Raw genomic sequence first — 15,123 nt, forward strand, 5'->3', positions numbered from 1 at the left:
AGCTGAAAGTACAGCTGAAAACAGAGATGGCTGAGAGCAGGCAGAATTGCAAAGAAAGCAATACGTTTCACATTGGATGCAACAAAGAGTGCAGACAGTACAGTCTGTAATATTTAAACTTGAATGTAGAGGGGAAAAAAAGAGATGTACATGACAAGAAATAAGGTTGAGGACAACCCAATGTTTATAGCAGCACTATTTACAATAGCCAAGACATGGACGCAATCTAAATGTCCATTGACAGGTGAATGGATAAAGAAGATGTGGTACATATATATATAGTGGAATACTACCCAGCCATAAAAAAGAGTGAAATAATGTCATTTGCAGCAACATGGTTGGACCTAGAGATTATCATACTAAGTGAAGTAAGTCAAAGACAAATATCATATGATAACACATATGTGGAATCTAAAAAATGATACAAATGAACTTATTTATAAAACAGAAACAGACTCACAGACATAGAAAACAAACTTATGGTTACCAAAGGGGAAATGGAGGGGGGAAGGGAAAAATCAGGAGTTTGGGATTAGCAGGTACAAACTACTATGTATAAAATAGATAATCAACAAGGTCCTGCTGTATAGTACAGGGAACTATATTCAATATCTTGTAATAAACTTAATGGAAAGGGATCTGAAAATAATATATATATATACTTCAATAAAAAATATATGCTTCAATATAAAAGTTAAAAGAAATTTTAAAAAAGAAATAAGATGGAGGAAAAAGAAATGAGAGCCGTGTAAGTTTCAGGTTTTCTGAAGAAGAATCAAGAGAGAACAAAAATAAGCAATCATTAGACCCAATCAGAAAAAAAATGTTAAAAAATATTTTCTGAAACAGGACCTGGTCCACAGATTAAAGGCACTTGTCACGTTCCAAGGTCAACTTAATGGGAAAAGACCCCCATTGACATATTCTGACAACATTTTTACATTTCAAGGATAAAGAGAAAAATTCTACAAGCACCGAGTCAGAGAAACATGGTTCACTTACAAAGGAGTTAAGTGTGGCTTCAGACCTCTCCATATCATTGAACTTCAGGAGCAGTGTCACAGTAGGTACAGAGATTTGAACAGCAGAATTCCTTCTCCAGCCAAGTTGTCTATTCATATAAAATACAAGAGCTCAGAAAATATATTTCTCAAATACCTTTCTTGAATTACGTGATTATATAATAAGTTCTCTGAGTGTGTGTGTGTATATAGATATATATATATATACACAGGGACTTTGTGTCTGTGTATATATAACACTCTGAAAGTCAAGGAAGTCCCTGTGCCAAATACTCAAGGAAATTTGCAGTATAAGGTACTAATAGTAAAATCCAAAAGCTGTTAAAAATGTAGGGACTGAACAGTGGTATGCTGGTCAGTGTTTTAAAACCACCTGTGGGGGTGTGGGGGAGCAACATGATTTGTAGAGTTTGCCAATGTTCATGGTGTAAGAACGGCTACTGTGTCCGACATCAGGCTACCAGTGTGATGTCAGTGTGGAACTGAGAAGTTAGGAGCTGGCTTCAGCTGGACCAGTTATCTGCAATTTGAGAAAAAAAAAAACATTTTATTTGAGACCATATACCAAAACCAATTGTATACTCCTCCTATTAGTTTCTTTGGGCTGCAGTAACAAATGACCATAAACTGAGGGGCTTAAACCAACAGAGGTTTACCGTCGCACGGCTCTGGAGGCTGGCAATCTGAAATCCAGGTATTGGCAAGGTCGTGCTCTCTTTATGTCTCTAGGGGAGGATCCTTCCATGCCTCTTCCTAGCCTCTGGAGGCGCCAGCCATCTTTGGCTGGTAGACTCATCATTCCAATCTCTGCCTTCGTCATCACATGGCATTCTCCCTGTGTGTTTCTGTGTGGCCGTGTCTGTTTTCTCTTCTTTCAAGGTTATCAGTCATTGGATTAGGGCCCATCCTAATCTGGTATGACCTAATTTCAGAGTAACTGATTACATCACAAAGACCCTATTTCCAAATAAGGCTGCATTCTGAGTTTCTGGGTGGACAAGGATTTGGGGAGGAACACTATTCAACCCAGTATAAGAATGAACACAAAACGTAAGAAACAAACCACACAAAAAATAACATTGACGTGAATACCTATTTGTTCCGAGGACGGAATACTTTGTGCTGACAGAAACCACAGGAAGGTGATTATTTGACTCCAAAAATTTTTAATTTCTTCTTGCCCAAAACATGAATAAAGTTGAAAATCCAACAATAATTTAGGGGAAAATTACATCAGCTATGAAAAGAAAAATGGTAAATGTCTTTCATATATAAAGATAGTATGTAAATAGATATGAAAAATATTACAGCCCAGGAGATAATTGGATATAAAGGTGGAAAAGTCACAAAGAAGTACATGCAGATGGCTCATGAAATGAGTAAGTATTCAACAATATTAATAATTAAATACAATTACATTAAAATAGCAAGCTATCTATTTTTAACCATCGAAGTAGCAAAAATAAAGAGAAAAGATAACAATGAGTGTACAGTCTCATGGGGAGAATAATGGGGGACTAAATTAGTGCAATCTTTTCTACTAGAAAAACAGAAGAATTGACATGTATCAAGAACCTTAAAAATGTTCCTACCTTTTGAATTATGAATAACACTCTGAAAGTCAATCTTACAATGGTAATCTTGAAATCTGTATAGCATAAAGTAGAAAGCAGAAAAAAAAAGGGAGGGGTATCAAAGAATTAAGTATTATCTTGAACAATTACAAACACTCTATTGTTGAAGATTTATTGTAGAGAATGTAATCCATACTAGGTAGTTTAAGCATAAAGGGATTGATTTAAATGGATTTTAAAATCGTTGGGAGGCTGATGAAACATTGAAAAACAGAGAATGACTCCAAAGGCCACACTGCAGAACTTACTGTGATCAGTAGAGGGAAGAGCAGGGAGCCACCTGCCACAATGAGAACCTACACGTCAGCTGCTAGCTACAGACGCGTGCTACTTGAGTCAGAATCTGACTTTAAAACAAAAACACTTGTTTCCAGTTTCATTCTGCACTCTGAAGACTGAAGTTATAGATTTGGCTGCATTTCCACAGGAAATGATCAAGCAAAGACACCCAATTGGAGTCAGTTGAGTTTCTGCAGCCTCAGTGGGGGCCCTTCCAGTCTTTTCTTCCACTTCTGCAGAATTTCCTGCAGCAAATACTTCTTTCTCCTTGCTTCCTTCACTGTGATGTTTGGATAAGAGATGGCCAGTGGAGGATATTTGTCTCTTAAAAGAAAAACAAAAACAAAAACTAGACAAGCTAAAAAGAACCTAGACTCTTCAACTGAACAGTCATTATGAAAATTGCTAATGGTGCCCAGGCCAAGGAAAAAGTCACAGAAAATGAGTGTGGGAAGGAGTGATCACCCCCAGAATGCAAAATCAGAGGAGTGTTATCTGGTGCTCGAACAAGGAGCTCCACTTAACAACCATTTTTCTTTTAGGACTTGTGAGGGATGCAGCCACAGGAAATCCATCCACAAAGGATGCGGTGCCCCAACTTGTACCGCACCTGGCTAGTTATGTGATATTTACTGAAGAAATCTAGTGTACTTAAAATTTTTTTCATAAAAGTTTACGTTGTATTGTAGGTTAATATTAAATGTTTTATAACAAAAATGTCAAAAACAATTCATTCAACCCAGTTCAGAATTCAAGACACACAGGTGCATTTCATTGGCTGAACCTACATCACAGCTGGAACCCTTGCTGTAAAGAAGTCTGGGAAATGCAGTTTTTAGTATCCCAGCTTCTGAGCAGAAGGCACAGAAAGAGGTCGGAATGGATACTATGTGAGGACGTTGATATAATTGCCACACCCTAAACATCCAAAATGTAAGAAATGCATTCAGTAGCTTTTTAAAAATAAATTTATTTATTTTATTTATTTATTTTTGGCTGCGTTGGGTCTTCATTGCTGCGCGTGGGCTTTCTCTAGTTGTGGCGAGCGGGGGCTACTCTTCGTTGCGGTGCACGGGCTTCTCATTGTGGTAGCTTCTCTTGTTGCAGAGCACGGGTTCTAGGCGCACGGGCTTCAGTAGTTGTGGCACTCAGGCTCAGTAGTTGTGGCTCACGGGCTCTAGAGCGCAGGCTCAGTAACTGTGCATATGGGCTTAGTTGCTCCACGGCATGTGGGATCTTCCCGGACCAGGGATTGAACCCGTGTCCCCTGCATTGGCAGGTGGATTCTTAACCACTGCTCCACCAGGGAAGTCCCCATTCAGTGGCTTTAAATGATTTTGGAAATACTTTTGCTTTAACATTTTTTTAAAAATCATGGAATAGAAGATATATGTAAGATCTCAACTTGTGAAAAATATATAGGGGACAAAACACTCTGGAGAAGTATGCCAGTGCATTCAGCACTTGCATGAGTCTATGAGGGATTTCTTTTTCTTAAGTATACCTTTTACCTTTTCTACAGTGACCATAAATTAATTTTATAATCCTCATTCCCCATCACAGCAAGTCAACAAACATTTGTTAAATAAATGCTGGAATTAGTGACATGAATGAACAGACTATTTGTTTTGCTCTTCTAGGATTTAAAGAAATAAGAAAGGGCTTGTTAATGTCCCTCTAAACTTGGCTTTTTCAGAGCAGCCGTGAGTTCTGCCTGCTGATACAATAGTGTGGGTAACACAGCCTAGCCATTTAGATATAAATGTAGGTATGTGCGCATGTCTTTGTCTTATGTTATTTATGTTAAAGTATATGACTATTGTATTAGTTAGGATTCTACAGAGAAACAGAACCAATAGGATAGATAGATAGAGAGATAGATAGATAGATAGATAGATAGATAGATAGATAGATAGATGAAGAGGCTTATTATAGAGGATTGATTCATGCAACTGTGGAGGCTGAGAAGTCCCATCCTTTGCTGTCTGCAAGCTTGGAGACTGGAAAACTGGTGGTTTAGTCCCAGTCCAAGTTTGAAGGACTGAGAACCAAGAATACATAGTTAGGTTCTACTCCCTGTCCAAAAGCCTCAAAACCAATGGTGTTAAGTCCCAATCCAAAAGCAGAAGACCAATGTCCAGCTAAAGTAATCAGGCAGAGAGAATGAGTTCTCCCATCCTCTGACTTTTTGTTCTTTTCGTGCCCTCAGTGGCTTGGATGATGGGGAGAGCTACCTGCTTTACTCAGATGGATTCAAATCCTAATCTCCTCTGGAAGCACCCTCTTGGACACACCCAGAAATAACATTTAACCAGACATCTGGGCACCCCGTGACCCAATCAAGTTGACACATAAAATGAACCATCACTACTATATAGACTTATTTACTATTAATATATAAATAAGCTAATTTTACTTCTCAGTCATAAATAAATCAATGAGCTGTAATAATGGCTTGCAAAGAAAAATAAAATCCAGAAAGACAGTATGTATATGGTCTTTTCCTCGTTAACTAGCAATAATATTACTTACTTTTCTTTCACACAGAGTGCTCTACTTTTAATTAAAATTCCTTTGGTATTTTGAATAATTTTTACCAACTGTGACAAAAACATAAACTCTTCGGTATCATTTCTCTCCTCCTTAAGTATTAGAGATATTCTTTCTGGAAAATTAAGGATTTTCTCATGTAAGTCGATTCCTGATATAAAATTACTCAAGAAGAGCAAAAAGTTGTTTGTTTGTTTTTTTCTACAGTTCCTTCTTGTGAGGCACCTTCTTCTGCTGAACATCTGTCTGGACCATGCTTTTCCTACTTAGCATATGACCTAGCAGAAGGCTTTTCTCAGAGATTCTAAAGAGGAACGTAACTGCCCCACCTAGTTCCAGGAAACCCCTGCAGGCTGAGGCTGAAAGATAGAAACTCTCACGTTAAAAATAAATTAATCCAGTAACAGATATAATAAGTCAATGAACGTTTTTCCCCAATTTCATTCTTCCTATAAATATATTCGGTCTGTTATCCTAACACACTGTGATTATAGAGCATGGTACTAAGAAGATTCCAATATATGTGCTGTTCTGTTTTTTTTTTAACTTTCTTTTCCATTTTTGAGCAGTGGGAGAAGAAGGTTGGTATTAACCATGTTTAGAGAGATAGGAGAATGGCTTCTGGGTATATATAACATATAAAATTTGTTATCAAAATACTTTCTAGTGTAGACAGGCAGTGACTGAGGACAGATAGAAATGGAAGGAGTCGCTGTTTGCCCGCACATCTAATAGAAGTGTAAGTGGGGAAGACGGTTTACTTTAAAAGCTGATGTAATCCACTAACACTTGAATCACAACATGAAATAAAAATAGATGTTCTGTTTTCAACAACTGTAATATAATTAACTCTTAGCCTCTGTTTTTACCTAGCCACAGAATCAACTGTTTTGCAGCCTACCGAGGTTTGTCTGGGGCTGTTTCCAGTTCATGATTTGAAAGAATTGGAGGTGAGAGGAAATGGGTGTATACTTAGTCCTTGGAGTTGAACAGAGCAACTGAGACACACCTCACCTCCTCTTCTTAGTTACTTTCTTCACTTTGCTATTTCCCTCTGCAACTTGGTTCACTGTGGCAGATGGAGAATGGAGTCGGTGACAGGGAAAGAAGTGAAATGATTTTTGTTCCTTTTCTCTATTTGTTTCTCAAACTCTGTACCACACAAGTTTTTGATTTTGTCTTTCCATTTGTTTTTGGCAGTACTTTTTATTTACCTCCTCTTCCTGGTGTCCCTTTGTTTCCTATTCTTCTGTTTTCTCTCTCTTTTTCCTTTCTTCCCCATCTGTCCTCATGCCTCCTCTTCTTTTTTCCAGGTGATGGTATAAATTAGAGAGTTAGGGTATTAATAGTGTGAATGAGCAGGGTGTGTGTCTGAAAGGACTATGTGTCTCTCCAAGGAGACTGGGAGCCCGAGTGGAGTCCATCTTGGTGCTGGGAGGTAAATAAAAAATGGCTAAAAGAGAGTGCCCAGGGGTGGGCTTGAGATGATGTCTCCAGTTCTCCATAGCCTGCAGCTGATATTTTGAGAGTCACGACATTTCCATATTTCCAGTAGGAAGATACAAAAACATTAAAAGCACCGATGGGGCTTCCCTGGTGGCGCAGTGGTTGAGAGTCCGCCTGCCAATGCAGGGGACACGGGTTCGTGCCCCGGTCCGGGAAGATCCCACATGCCGCGGAGTGGCTGGGCCCGTGAGCCATGGCCGCTGAGCGTTCGCGTCCAGAGCCTGTGCTCCGCAACGGGAGAGGCCAAAACAGTGAGAGGCCCGCGTACCACAAAAAAAAAAAAAAAAAAAGCACCGATGGAGGGGGAATTCTCTGGCGGTCCAGTGGTTAGGACTCCACGCTTCCACTGCAGGGGGGCATGCGTTCGATCCCTGGTTGGGGAACTAAGATCCCGCATGCCGTGCGACCCAGCCGAAAAAGAAAAAGAGTACCAATAGAGAAGAAGAGGCCCAAGGTTGGGGAAGGGCAACCATGGATTACCAGGACAGCAGAGGGGACCACAGACTTGAGTACTAGTGGCCAGCTTGGTGTCCAAAAAAAACAGAGATACTGACCACATCTCAGAGACACCAGAGCTAGACACCAAGGACCAGACAAGACAAACCACACTGCATTAGAGATGGCCAAAGGATCCACCAATTTTATGAGGATCCAGAGGGGAGAGTAGGAGGAGAGACCTCCTGAAAGAGGAAAAACAGCTCTGAAGGAGTTTTTTTTTTTTTTTTTTTTTTTTTTGCTGTATGCGGACCTCTCACTGTTGTGGCCTCTTCCGTTGCCGAGCACAGGCTCCGGACGCACAGGTTCAGTGGCCATGGCTCACGGGCCCAGCCGCTCCGCGGCATGTGGGATCTTCCCGGACCGGGGCACGAACCCGTGTCCCCTGCATCGGCAAGCAGACTCTCAACCACTGCACCACCAGGGAAGCCCCCCAAAGACTGTTTTACTTCAAAAGACACTGAATGACTTTAAACTGACAAATGGAAGGTTTTCTCCATTAGTAAGAATGGGAGCACCAGAACAAGATGAAGGCAACTGTAGAGGGAAAAAAAAAGGGAGGCTTTGGAGTTGTGTGTAAATTTCAATCCTGCTTTTAGGGATGTGTGTGTATGTGTGTGTTGAAAGATGGAAATCAGTATGTTAATAAAGGTCAACTCTGGTGGAATTGTGTGATTATTATTTTATTTTTCCTTCTTTCTATCATTCAGCATATATTTACTATATGCCAAACACACTTCTTTGTGCTTATCTTCATTTCTTAATTTCTCTACAATTATACAATTACTATGTATTAGCTTTGTAAAGAGGAAACCATAATTCAATGCTATTTAAAAATAAGTCTGTCCAGTTTACTCATTGTGGTATTTGAATGATCCATGTCCCACCATGTGAGTTGTAAATAAGGCCTTGGAGTTCATTCTTCTGTTCCTTAAGTATATGCTTTTGAGGTTGGTTAGTTGTAAATTCCAAGCGTCTCAGGAATCATTTTGTTGAGTTTATATAGAGCTTAATTCTCAAGCAGACCTTTTCATTTACGATTTAAGACCTGCCATGTTGCAATTATATGCAAACTAGCGTTCTGTCTTGTTCTTCAGAAGTAGAGCAAGTTTGCCAAGTAGCATGCTCAAATGATCGTACCCAAAAAGGGATTAGAAAGGTTCAGTGAAAGTCAAATCTGATAGTAGATTACGTTTTTGAGATAATGACCTCCCTATGTAATGACCACACCAAATGCAATGGGTGTTCTTTGCAGATGAGTCACGGACACCCTGACGTGTCTTGTGGCAGCCTGCAAAAGTAGACTTTGCAAGTTACAGGTGGCACATCTAGTGAGATATTTCCATATGCTTTCCCATGATTATCAAATACACTCTCTAGTGGCTTTTGGGATTTGTAAATGATTAGTTAATAATGATTTCATTTTTAAAAATTCTCATCAAGAAGTCTCCCCAAAGTAGTCATATTTTTGAGGCAATATCAAGCATTCAACCTGCCTAGTCATCCAGCCAAAGGCAGGTGGAACATTTATTCTTCCATTTCTTCAGATCAGTCAGTGGGCTGCACAGTGATAGCAAGTGCCCTTTGCCCTCAGCTCTTTCCTGGCTCTCATCCCTCTCACCACCCCCTTTCCAGAACCTAGTGGAAAAGGATCCCTTCCTTCACACCCTTCCCAGATTTTCAGTTTGAGTTGAGCTTATGCCACAGAAGAGAAATGCAAGTTATTTTCTTGCATTACTTCACAACCTTTCAATTGTGAAGTAATCAAAGAAATAGAGACTCTAATAACATTAAAACATATAATTTAGATGTATGATAATGATTTTATTGGCAAAATTCTAAACTGAATAATAATTGAATAATGGAATATATCATTAAATAAATGTGATACCTAGAATAAATGTGCAGTACATTAAAAATGTTCATGCAAATGATTCCATTAATTGTTTTAAATTACATTATGGAGGGCACAGATAAATTCTCTGTGATAAAATAATTTTACAATATTTTGGAGAGTTATAATTCTCTTATAAAACTTTGATTATATTTAGCTTTTTTCTTTTTTATTATAGAAACGATTCTTTGATAGTCCCTTTCTGCTCTCAATAAACCTCTGGCAAACTACATGAAATTGACCATTTTCACTGACCCTTATTCTGTTATTTCTAAGTGTTCACTGATAGTTGGGAATATCAGTCACATATTTAATTTTTTTCACACAATAAAGAAAAATGACAAATGTACAGTTATACTCATTTCAGTGTTCTAGCAATGCCTGGATAAACGGGTGCTAGCCATATCCTGCCTAGGAAGTGGCTTTTCTATTCATTTATAACTTGTTTCCTTGACAGTAATGTTTACTTCTCTAGAGTTCTTTAAGAATCGGTTTCTCATTACTTGTTCTTGCAGAGAGGAGAGGAAGAAGGATGATGATGGTGATGGTGAAGATGATGGTGATGATGATGATGGTGTTTGATGATGATGATAATGGTGATTATGATGATGATGGTGATGGCGATCATGGCGATGATGGTGGTGATGATGATGATAAAGCAAAAATTATAAGAATTCTTATGTGCCGGGCACTATTCAAGGTGCATCACGCGTATGAACTCACCTAGATCTCACAGCAACCGTATAACTAGGTGCTCTTGTTATCTCCATTTTTTCCAGAGGAGAAAAATTGAGGCATAAAGAGATGAAGTAACTTGCTTAAGGTTGCATAGTTTGCCTGTGGAAGAGGCTGAATGTTCAGTCTTCTCCAAGTACCCGCTCTACCATTGGAAGTCATATTTGAGACCACCATCTATATTAAAATTTTTTGTGAGACATGAATATGGTAATATCTATTGGCTTCTAAAATGGGATCTGTTTTTTAAAATATAAGATTATTGCTTTGTGCCAACATTGCCATATTTTTTTACCTAAAAGGTGACATTCCACAGATTAGAATATACCTCACCTAATTTTATATGTCTTAAAATAAATCTATATCTGTTTTTAAAGTTTACTGTGGCTTTAATTTCATATGGAATTTTAAAGAAATAAATATAATTGCTATTCTGAGAACTACAAAAGGGAGAAACCACAAAAGAAGAACACCTATGGTCAGAAAAACAAGCACAGTTTTATTTGTCTCGGAAAACAATGAAATTTTTCTAAATGCTTCGTGAGATTGAAAAATAATTATATGATTCTTAGAGGGTTTGATGTTTGTTGAAAATGATCATATTCTGTTTACAAGAAAATGACCTAGCTTCTAATGAGAGATTTGTATTTAAGAGTGCTATTCATTTTCTAATTACCCATTTTCCGGTTTAAGACTGGGGTGGGGCGGGGATGGTTTGCATAAAAACCAGTGAAAGAAGATGTTGCTTGACAAATGTGAAGGCAATCAAAAGTATCTCTTGTATTTTCTTAGTATTCCTGGGAAAAAAAATTTCCTGGGAAAAATTTTGTGTTTTTTTCTGTAGCATATTTTGGAATGCATTCTGTGACAAAGATGCAAAAATGCTTAAAAATTCACTCATTCCTGTATGCATTTATACAGAATGAATGCCTACACTGTGTCAGGCACAGTATTTGGCTTAGAGAATACAAAGATAAAGGAATTAGCCTTTTTTGAAGGAATCAGTAAAGGAGCCATAAGGAGAAAATTACATGACAAGGTAGTAAGTACCTTGATAAAACTAAAGTGCTAAAAGGCACAAAGTTAGCTACCTAATCCCGGCTTGGGGTCATGGAAAACTCTCTAGCAGATGCCATGAGTTGATTCCTGAAAGATTACTAGGAATTAACAGGGCAATGGGGGTATTCACTGCAGACAGAAGGTATAACATGTACAATGGCTTGGAGGCGTGAGTGGGCATGACCCATTTGAGAAACAGCAGGTAATTGGGCTGGGCGGGGCAAAGGCAGAGAGTGCTGATGAGCAATAGCGAAAAAGAGAGGCTGCAGAGGGAGGCAGGGGTTATCCAGAATTGCCTGGACAAGTTGAGGGCAAGCCATTGAAGAGCTCCTCCTTGACGGGGGATTGACATGGTCAGGTTGGGGCTTGGGACAATGACTTGGGGAGCCTTGAGAAGGATGTGTTGGAGACTGAGAGATCAATTTGGATGTTGTTGCTATGATACAGAGGAAGATTGATGATGATCTGAAATAAAACTGTGGCATTGAGGATATGCATTAGTTAGGGTGGGCTAATTGCTATAAAAAACTACTGCAAATCTTCATGGCTTGATACAATAGAGTATCCTTTCTCACTCACATGTAATTTGAGGGCACCTGAGGAAGAGGAAGGGTTCTGCTCCATGCTGTCATTTATGAACCTAAACTTCTTCTATCCAGTGGTTCCACCATTCCCCTGGGGCCATAGAGTCCTTGACTGTGTCTGCTTTATTTTGTGTTACTGACAGAGGAAGGACTAGGGCAGGTAGATATTGAATATTGGGGAGAGAGATTTTAGGGTCCAGGCTGAAGTGTCATACAGCAGTTCTGTCCAGAACACATCACATGGCTCTGCCCAGCCACAAGGAATTCTGGTAAGTAGTCCTTTTGCATGCTCTGGAGGAAAACAAGATGGTTTTGGTGAGCACATGCCCACGTTCAACTGTTTTTGATCTGTAGAATGTCCGTTTCATGTGGCTCAACCTGTAAGTAATAGAGACAAGAAAGTACACTCAAAAGATGTTATAAAAACGAAACTTAGTGACCAGTTGGGTACAGAAGCTGTGAGAAGGGGAAGAATACATGTTTTAAGGCTGGGTTCAGTCACTGGTGAATGGTTGTACCATTTGTTCAGTTAAGGAATATGGTTGTTGCAAAAGATAACGGAGGGAAGATGCTGAGTTTGAGATGCTTCCTGCAGATCTCCACAGGACTTGCTGCCTCATTTTCTTTAGACCTCTGCTAAAATGTCACTCTAAATAAAATAGCAACACCTCACCCTCTCTTTCCTATCATCCTACTTTATTTTCTTCATGGAACTCCCCAAATCATGTTCCTTTTTGTTTACTGGGTATCTCTTCTCACTCAAATGAAGGCCCCTAGGGAGCAGACACTGTTTATGTTGTTCACTGCTCTATCCTATATTGCATAGAACAATGCCTGGCACATAACAGGTCCTCAATAAATAATTGTTGAGTGTGTAAATGAATCAAAGTGGAAATGACCAGCAGTCTATTGGTTGTAATAATAAATGCTAATATTTATTGAGTGTTGACAATGGGACAGATACGGTTCTAAATACTTTGCAAGTATTAATGCGTGTAATAAAGCATCCCTATAAGCTAGATACAACTAATATCTCTGTTTTACAGATGAAGAAACTGAAGTACATACAGCTGAAGAAACTTAACCATGCTCACCATGTTAGTTAGAGAGGAGATTCAAATGTAGGTGTTAGGGCTTCAGAGTTTACGCTCTTAACCATTATTCTATTCTGCCACATAATTTTGGAATGTTTGAGCACCGGGCTGGAGCCAGAGATCAGGAAATCATCAACATGAATTCAGATGTGAGTAGAGGTCAACCTATCCCTTGAGATTTTTTTTCAGACTGACCTGCAGCTCCTATCCTGTATCAGCCAGAGAGTTCAATGCTGTCCCCAATATTTTGGGAATTTCCATAAGCTTAAATTTACATGATCATTGTTTATTGCAATTACCTGTTTCCTTCAGTTTCCTTGTCACCTCATCTCATCTCCTGTGACTGGTCTCTTTTTGCTCCACATCAGTGTAGACATGGATTAAAGCCTTCTTTCCTTAACTTTTCCAAAATACTGTTCCCAAAGGCATTATGCATATGTAGCAAAATGTATAGAAGGTTTGAGGTACGAGAGCGGAGACACTGAAAAACTATCAAGCAAAGAATATAAAGATGGAACAGCTGACATTTCTGTGCTTAAAAGTATTTGACCAGGAGCTTCCCTGGTGGCACAGTGGTTGAGAGTCCGCCTGCCCATGCAGGGGACGCAGGTTCGTGCCCCGGTCCGGGAGGATCCCACATGCTGCGGAGCGGCTGGGCCCATGAGCCATGGCTGCTGAGCCTGCCTGTCTGGAGCCTGTGCTCCACAACGGGAGAGGCCACAACAGTGAGAGGCCCGCGTACCGCAAAAAAAAAAAAAAAGTATTTGACCACCATGTCACTGGGAAGGTCTCACTTGGTGTGTTACCGCTACTCTCTAGTATCCTGGGATGTTGTTACTCCTCATTTCTTTTCTTTCTCCCTTCATCTCACCCTTTGGCTCTCCCCGCCCCCAAATTCCCATTAATTACGTATGCAGGAGTGGTTAGTTATCACTTATTTCCCTTTCTACTCCCAGGACATACTCTTAGAATTTCACCTTCAACACCCAAAGCACCCTCTACACTTAAACAAAGGGAATTCTGTTTCCAAAAAGGACTCTGGCATTAGTTGTTAAAATAGTGTTTTCCACCCATTACCAGTTTGGGTCCTAGTTTGGGAAATGAAAGTGAATGAAATCTCCCAGGGAGTATGGGTGACTTGAGATAAGAAGAAATCAGCTATGCATGGAAAGAAAGAGATCAGGAAGCAGCTAGAGAAAGATGTACTTTTGAGAAAATTTTTGTTTGTTGTTAGTTTGTTTTAAGTGAGGGAGACTTGGCCAAGAGCTCACATGGGGGAAATGGGCCAGTGGAAGGGAATGGATGAAGATAAAGGTGTTAAAGAGGGTAACATGGACCAGATCTTTGAGAAGGTGAGAAGGAGTGTATCCCAGATCACAGGTGAATGAATTCATACGGGGCGGGAGGCGTACATCTTCCCCTTAAGGAAAAGCTACACAATGTGATTTAAAGAGCGTTGAATCACCAGTCAGATTGAGCTGAGTTGGAATCTGGAGTCTACTATATGCATTCCAGCTATGAAGCTTCACTAAAAGACTTAGCTGCTCTGTTCCTCAATTTCCTCCACAGCAGAAAAGAGATAATGCCCTCTTCATAGAGTTACTACAAGGCGTAAATAAGATAACACATGTTAAGCAAGAACATTATAATAGAATTTGTTGATTATTTCTGTAATTTGATTATAGGTCTTCCAATTTCTTATCTGAGACTATCACTAATTTCATAAACAAGAGACCAAATCTACTACATTTGTTTTTTCATCTGCTTCAAAGGGATTTTGTGGTTTCATGGTCTCATTGTCATTTGGAATTTTGATTAAGTTTTGAGGGTTGACTTGTTGTCAGCGGGCCAGACCTGGTCTGCATGACTGTTTAACTTAGCCATTCTTTTTCTTTTTCTCTTTAATTTGAAATCCTTTAGATGGGACACATACATTCCATTTCTAGATCCATTCCCTCTTGTCCTGTCCTTGGCCCCTGCATATATTTTCCTAATCAGCTTAGCCCCTGGACACACTTGAGTTTTCAACCCATGATCTAAATTGATGTCTACTAAAATAGCTGATGCCACTGAAAACAGGTGTGTTACTGAATCTCCAGGTAGCATTTTCTATCTTAGTTTCACTAGATCTCTTCTCAGCATCTATCACTGTTGACAAACTTATGAAACTCTTTTCTCTTCTGTTATTGAACACTCTCCTGGTGTCCCCTCACCTCACTGCCCATCTACCTTTTGCTAGAATTCTACCCCCTTTGCCCACCATTTAAATGC

General features: G+C 39.4%; 1 protein-coding gene across 2 annotated transcripts in view; it reads left to right on the top strand.

The window, feature by feature from the left end:
- Positions 1-15,123, top strand: part of ST8SIA1 (ST8 alpha-N-acetyl-neuraminide alpha-2,8-sialyltransferase 1) — a 157,975-nt gene that overhangs the window by 127,743 nt on the left and 15,109 nt on the right. The window contains exons 5-6 of one of the 2 annotated variants that reach the window (XM_032645801.1): positions 6,359-6,435; positions 9,896-9,940. The exons of the other annotated variant lie outside the window; for it this stretch is intronic. Coding sequence (XP_032501692.1) covers positions 6,359-6,419 — 61 coding nt within the window. The 3' untranslated portion in view covers positions 6,420-6,435; positions 9,896-9,940. Of the gene's footprint in view, positions 1-6,358; positions 6,436-9,895; positions 9,941-15,123 lie in introns of those variants that run through there. 2 annotated transcript variants of the gene reach the window in all.

The sequence above is a fragment of the Phocoena sinus genome, chromosome 10, assembly GCF_008692025.1.
Source record: "Phocoena sinus isolate mPhoSin1 chromosome 10, mPhoSin1.pri, whole genome shotgun sequence".
Taxonomy (NCBI): domain Eukaryota; kingdom Metazoa; phylum Chordata; class Mammalia; order Artiodactyla; family Phocoenidae; genus Phocoena; species Phocoena sinus.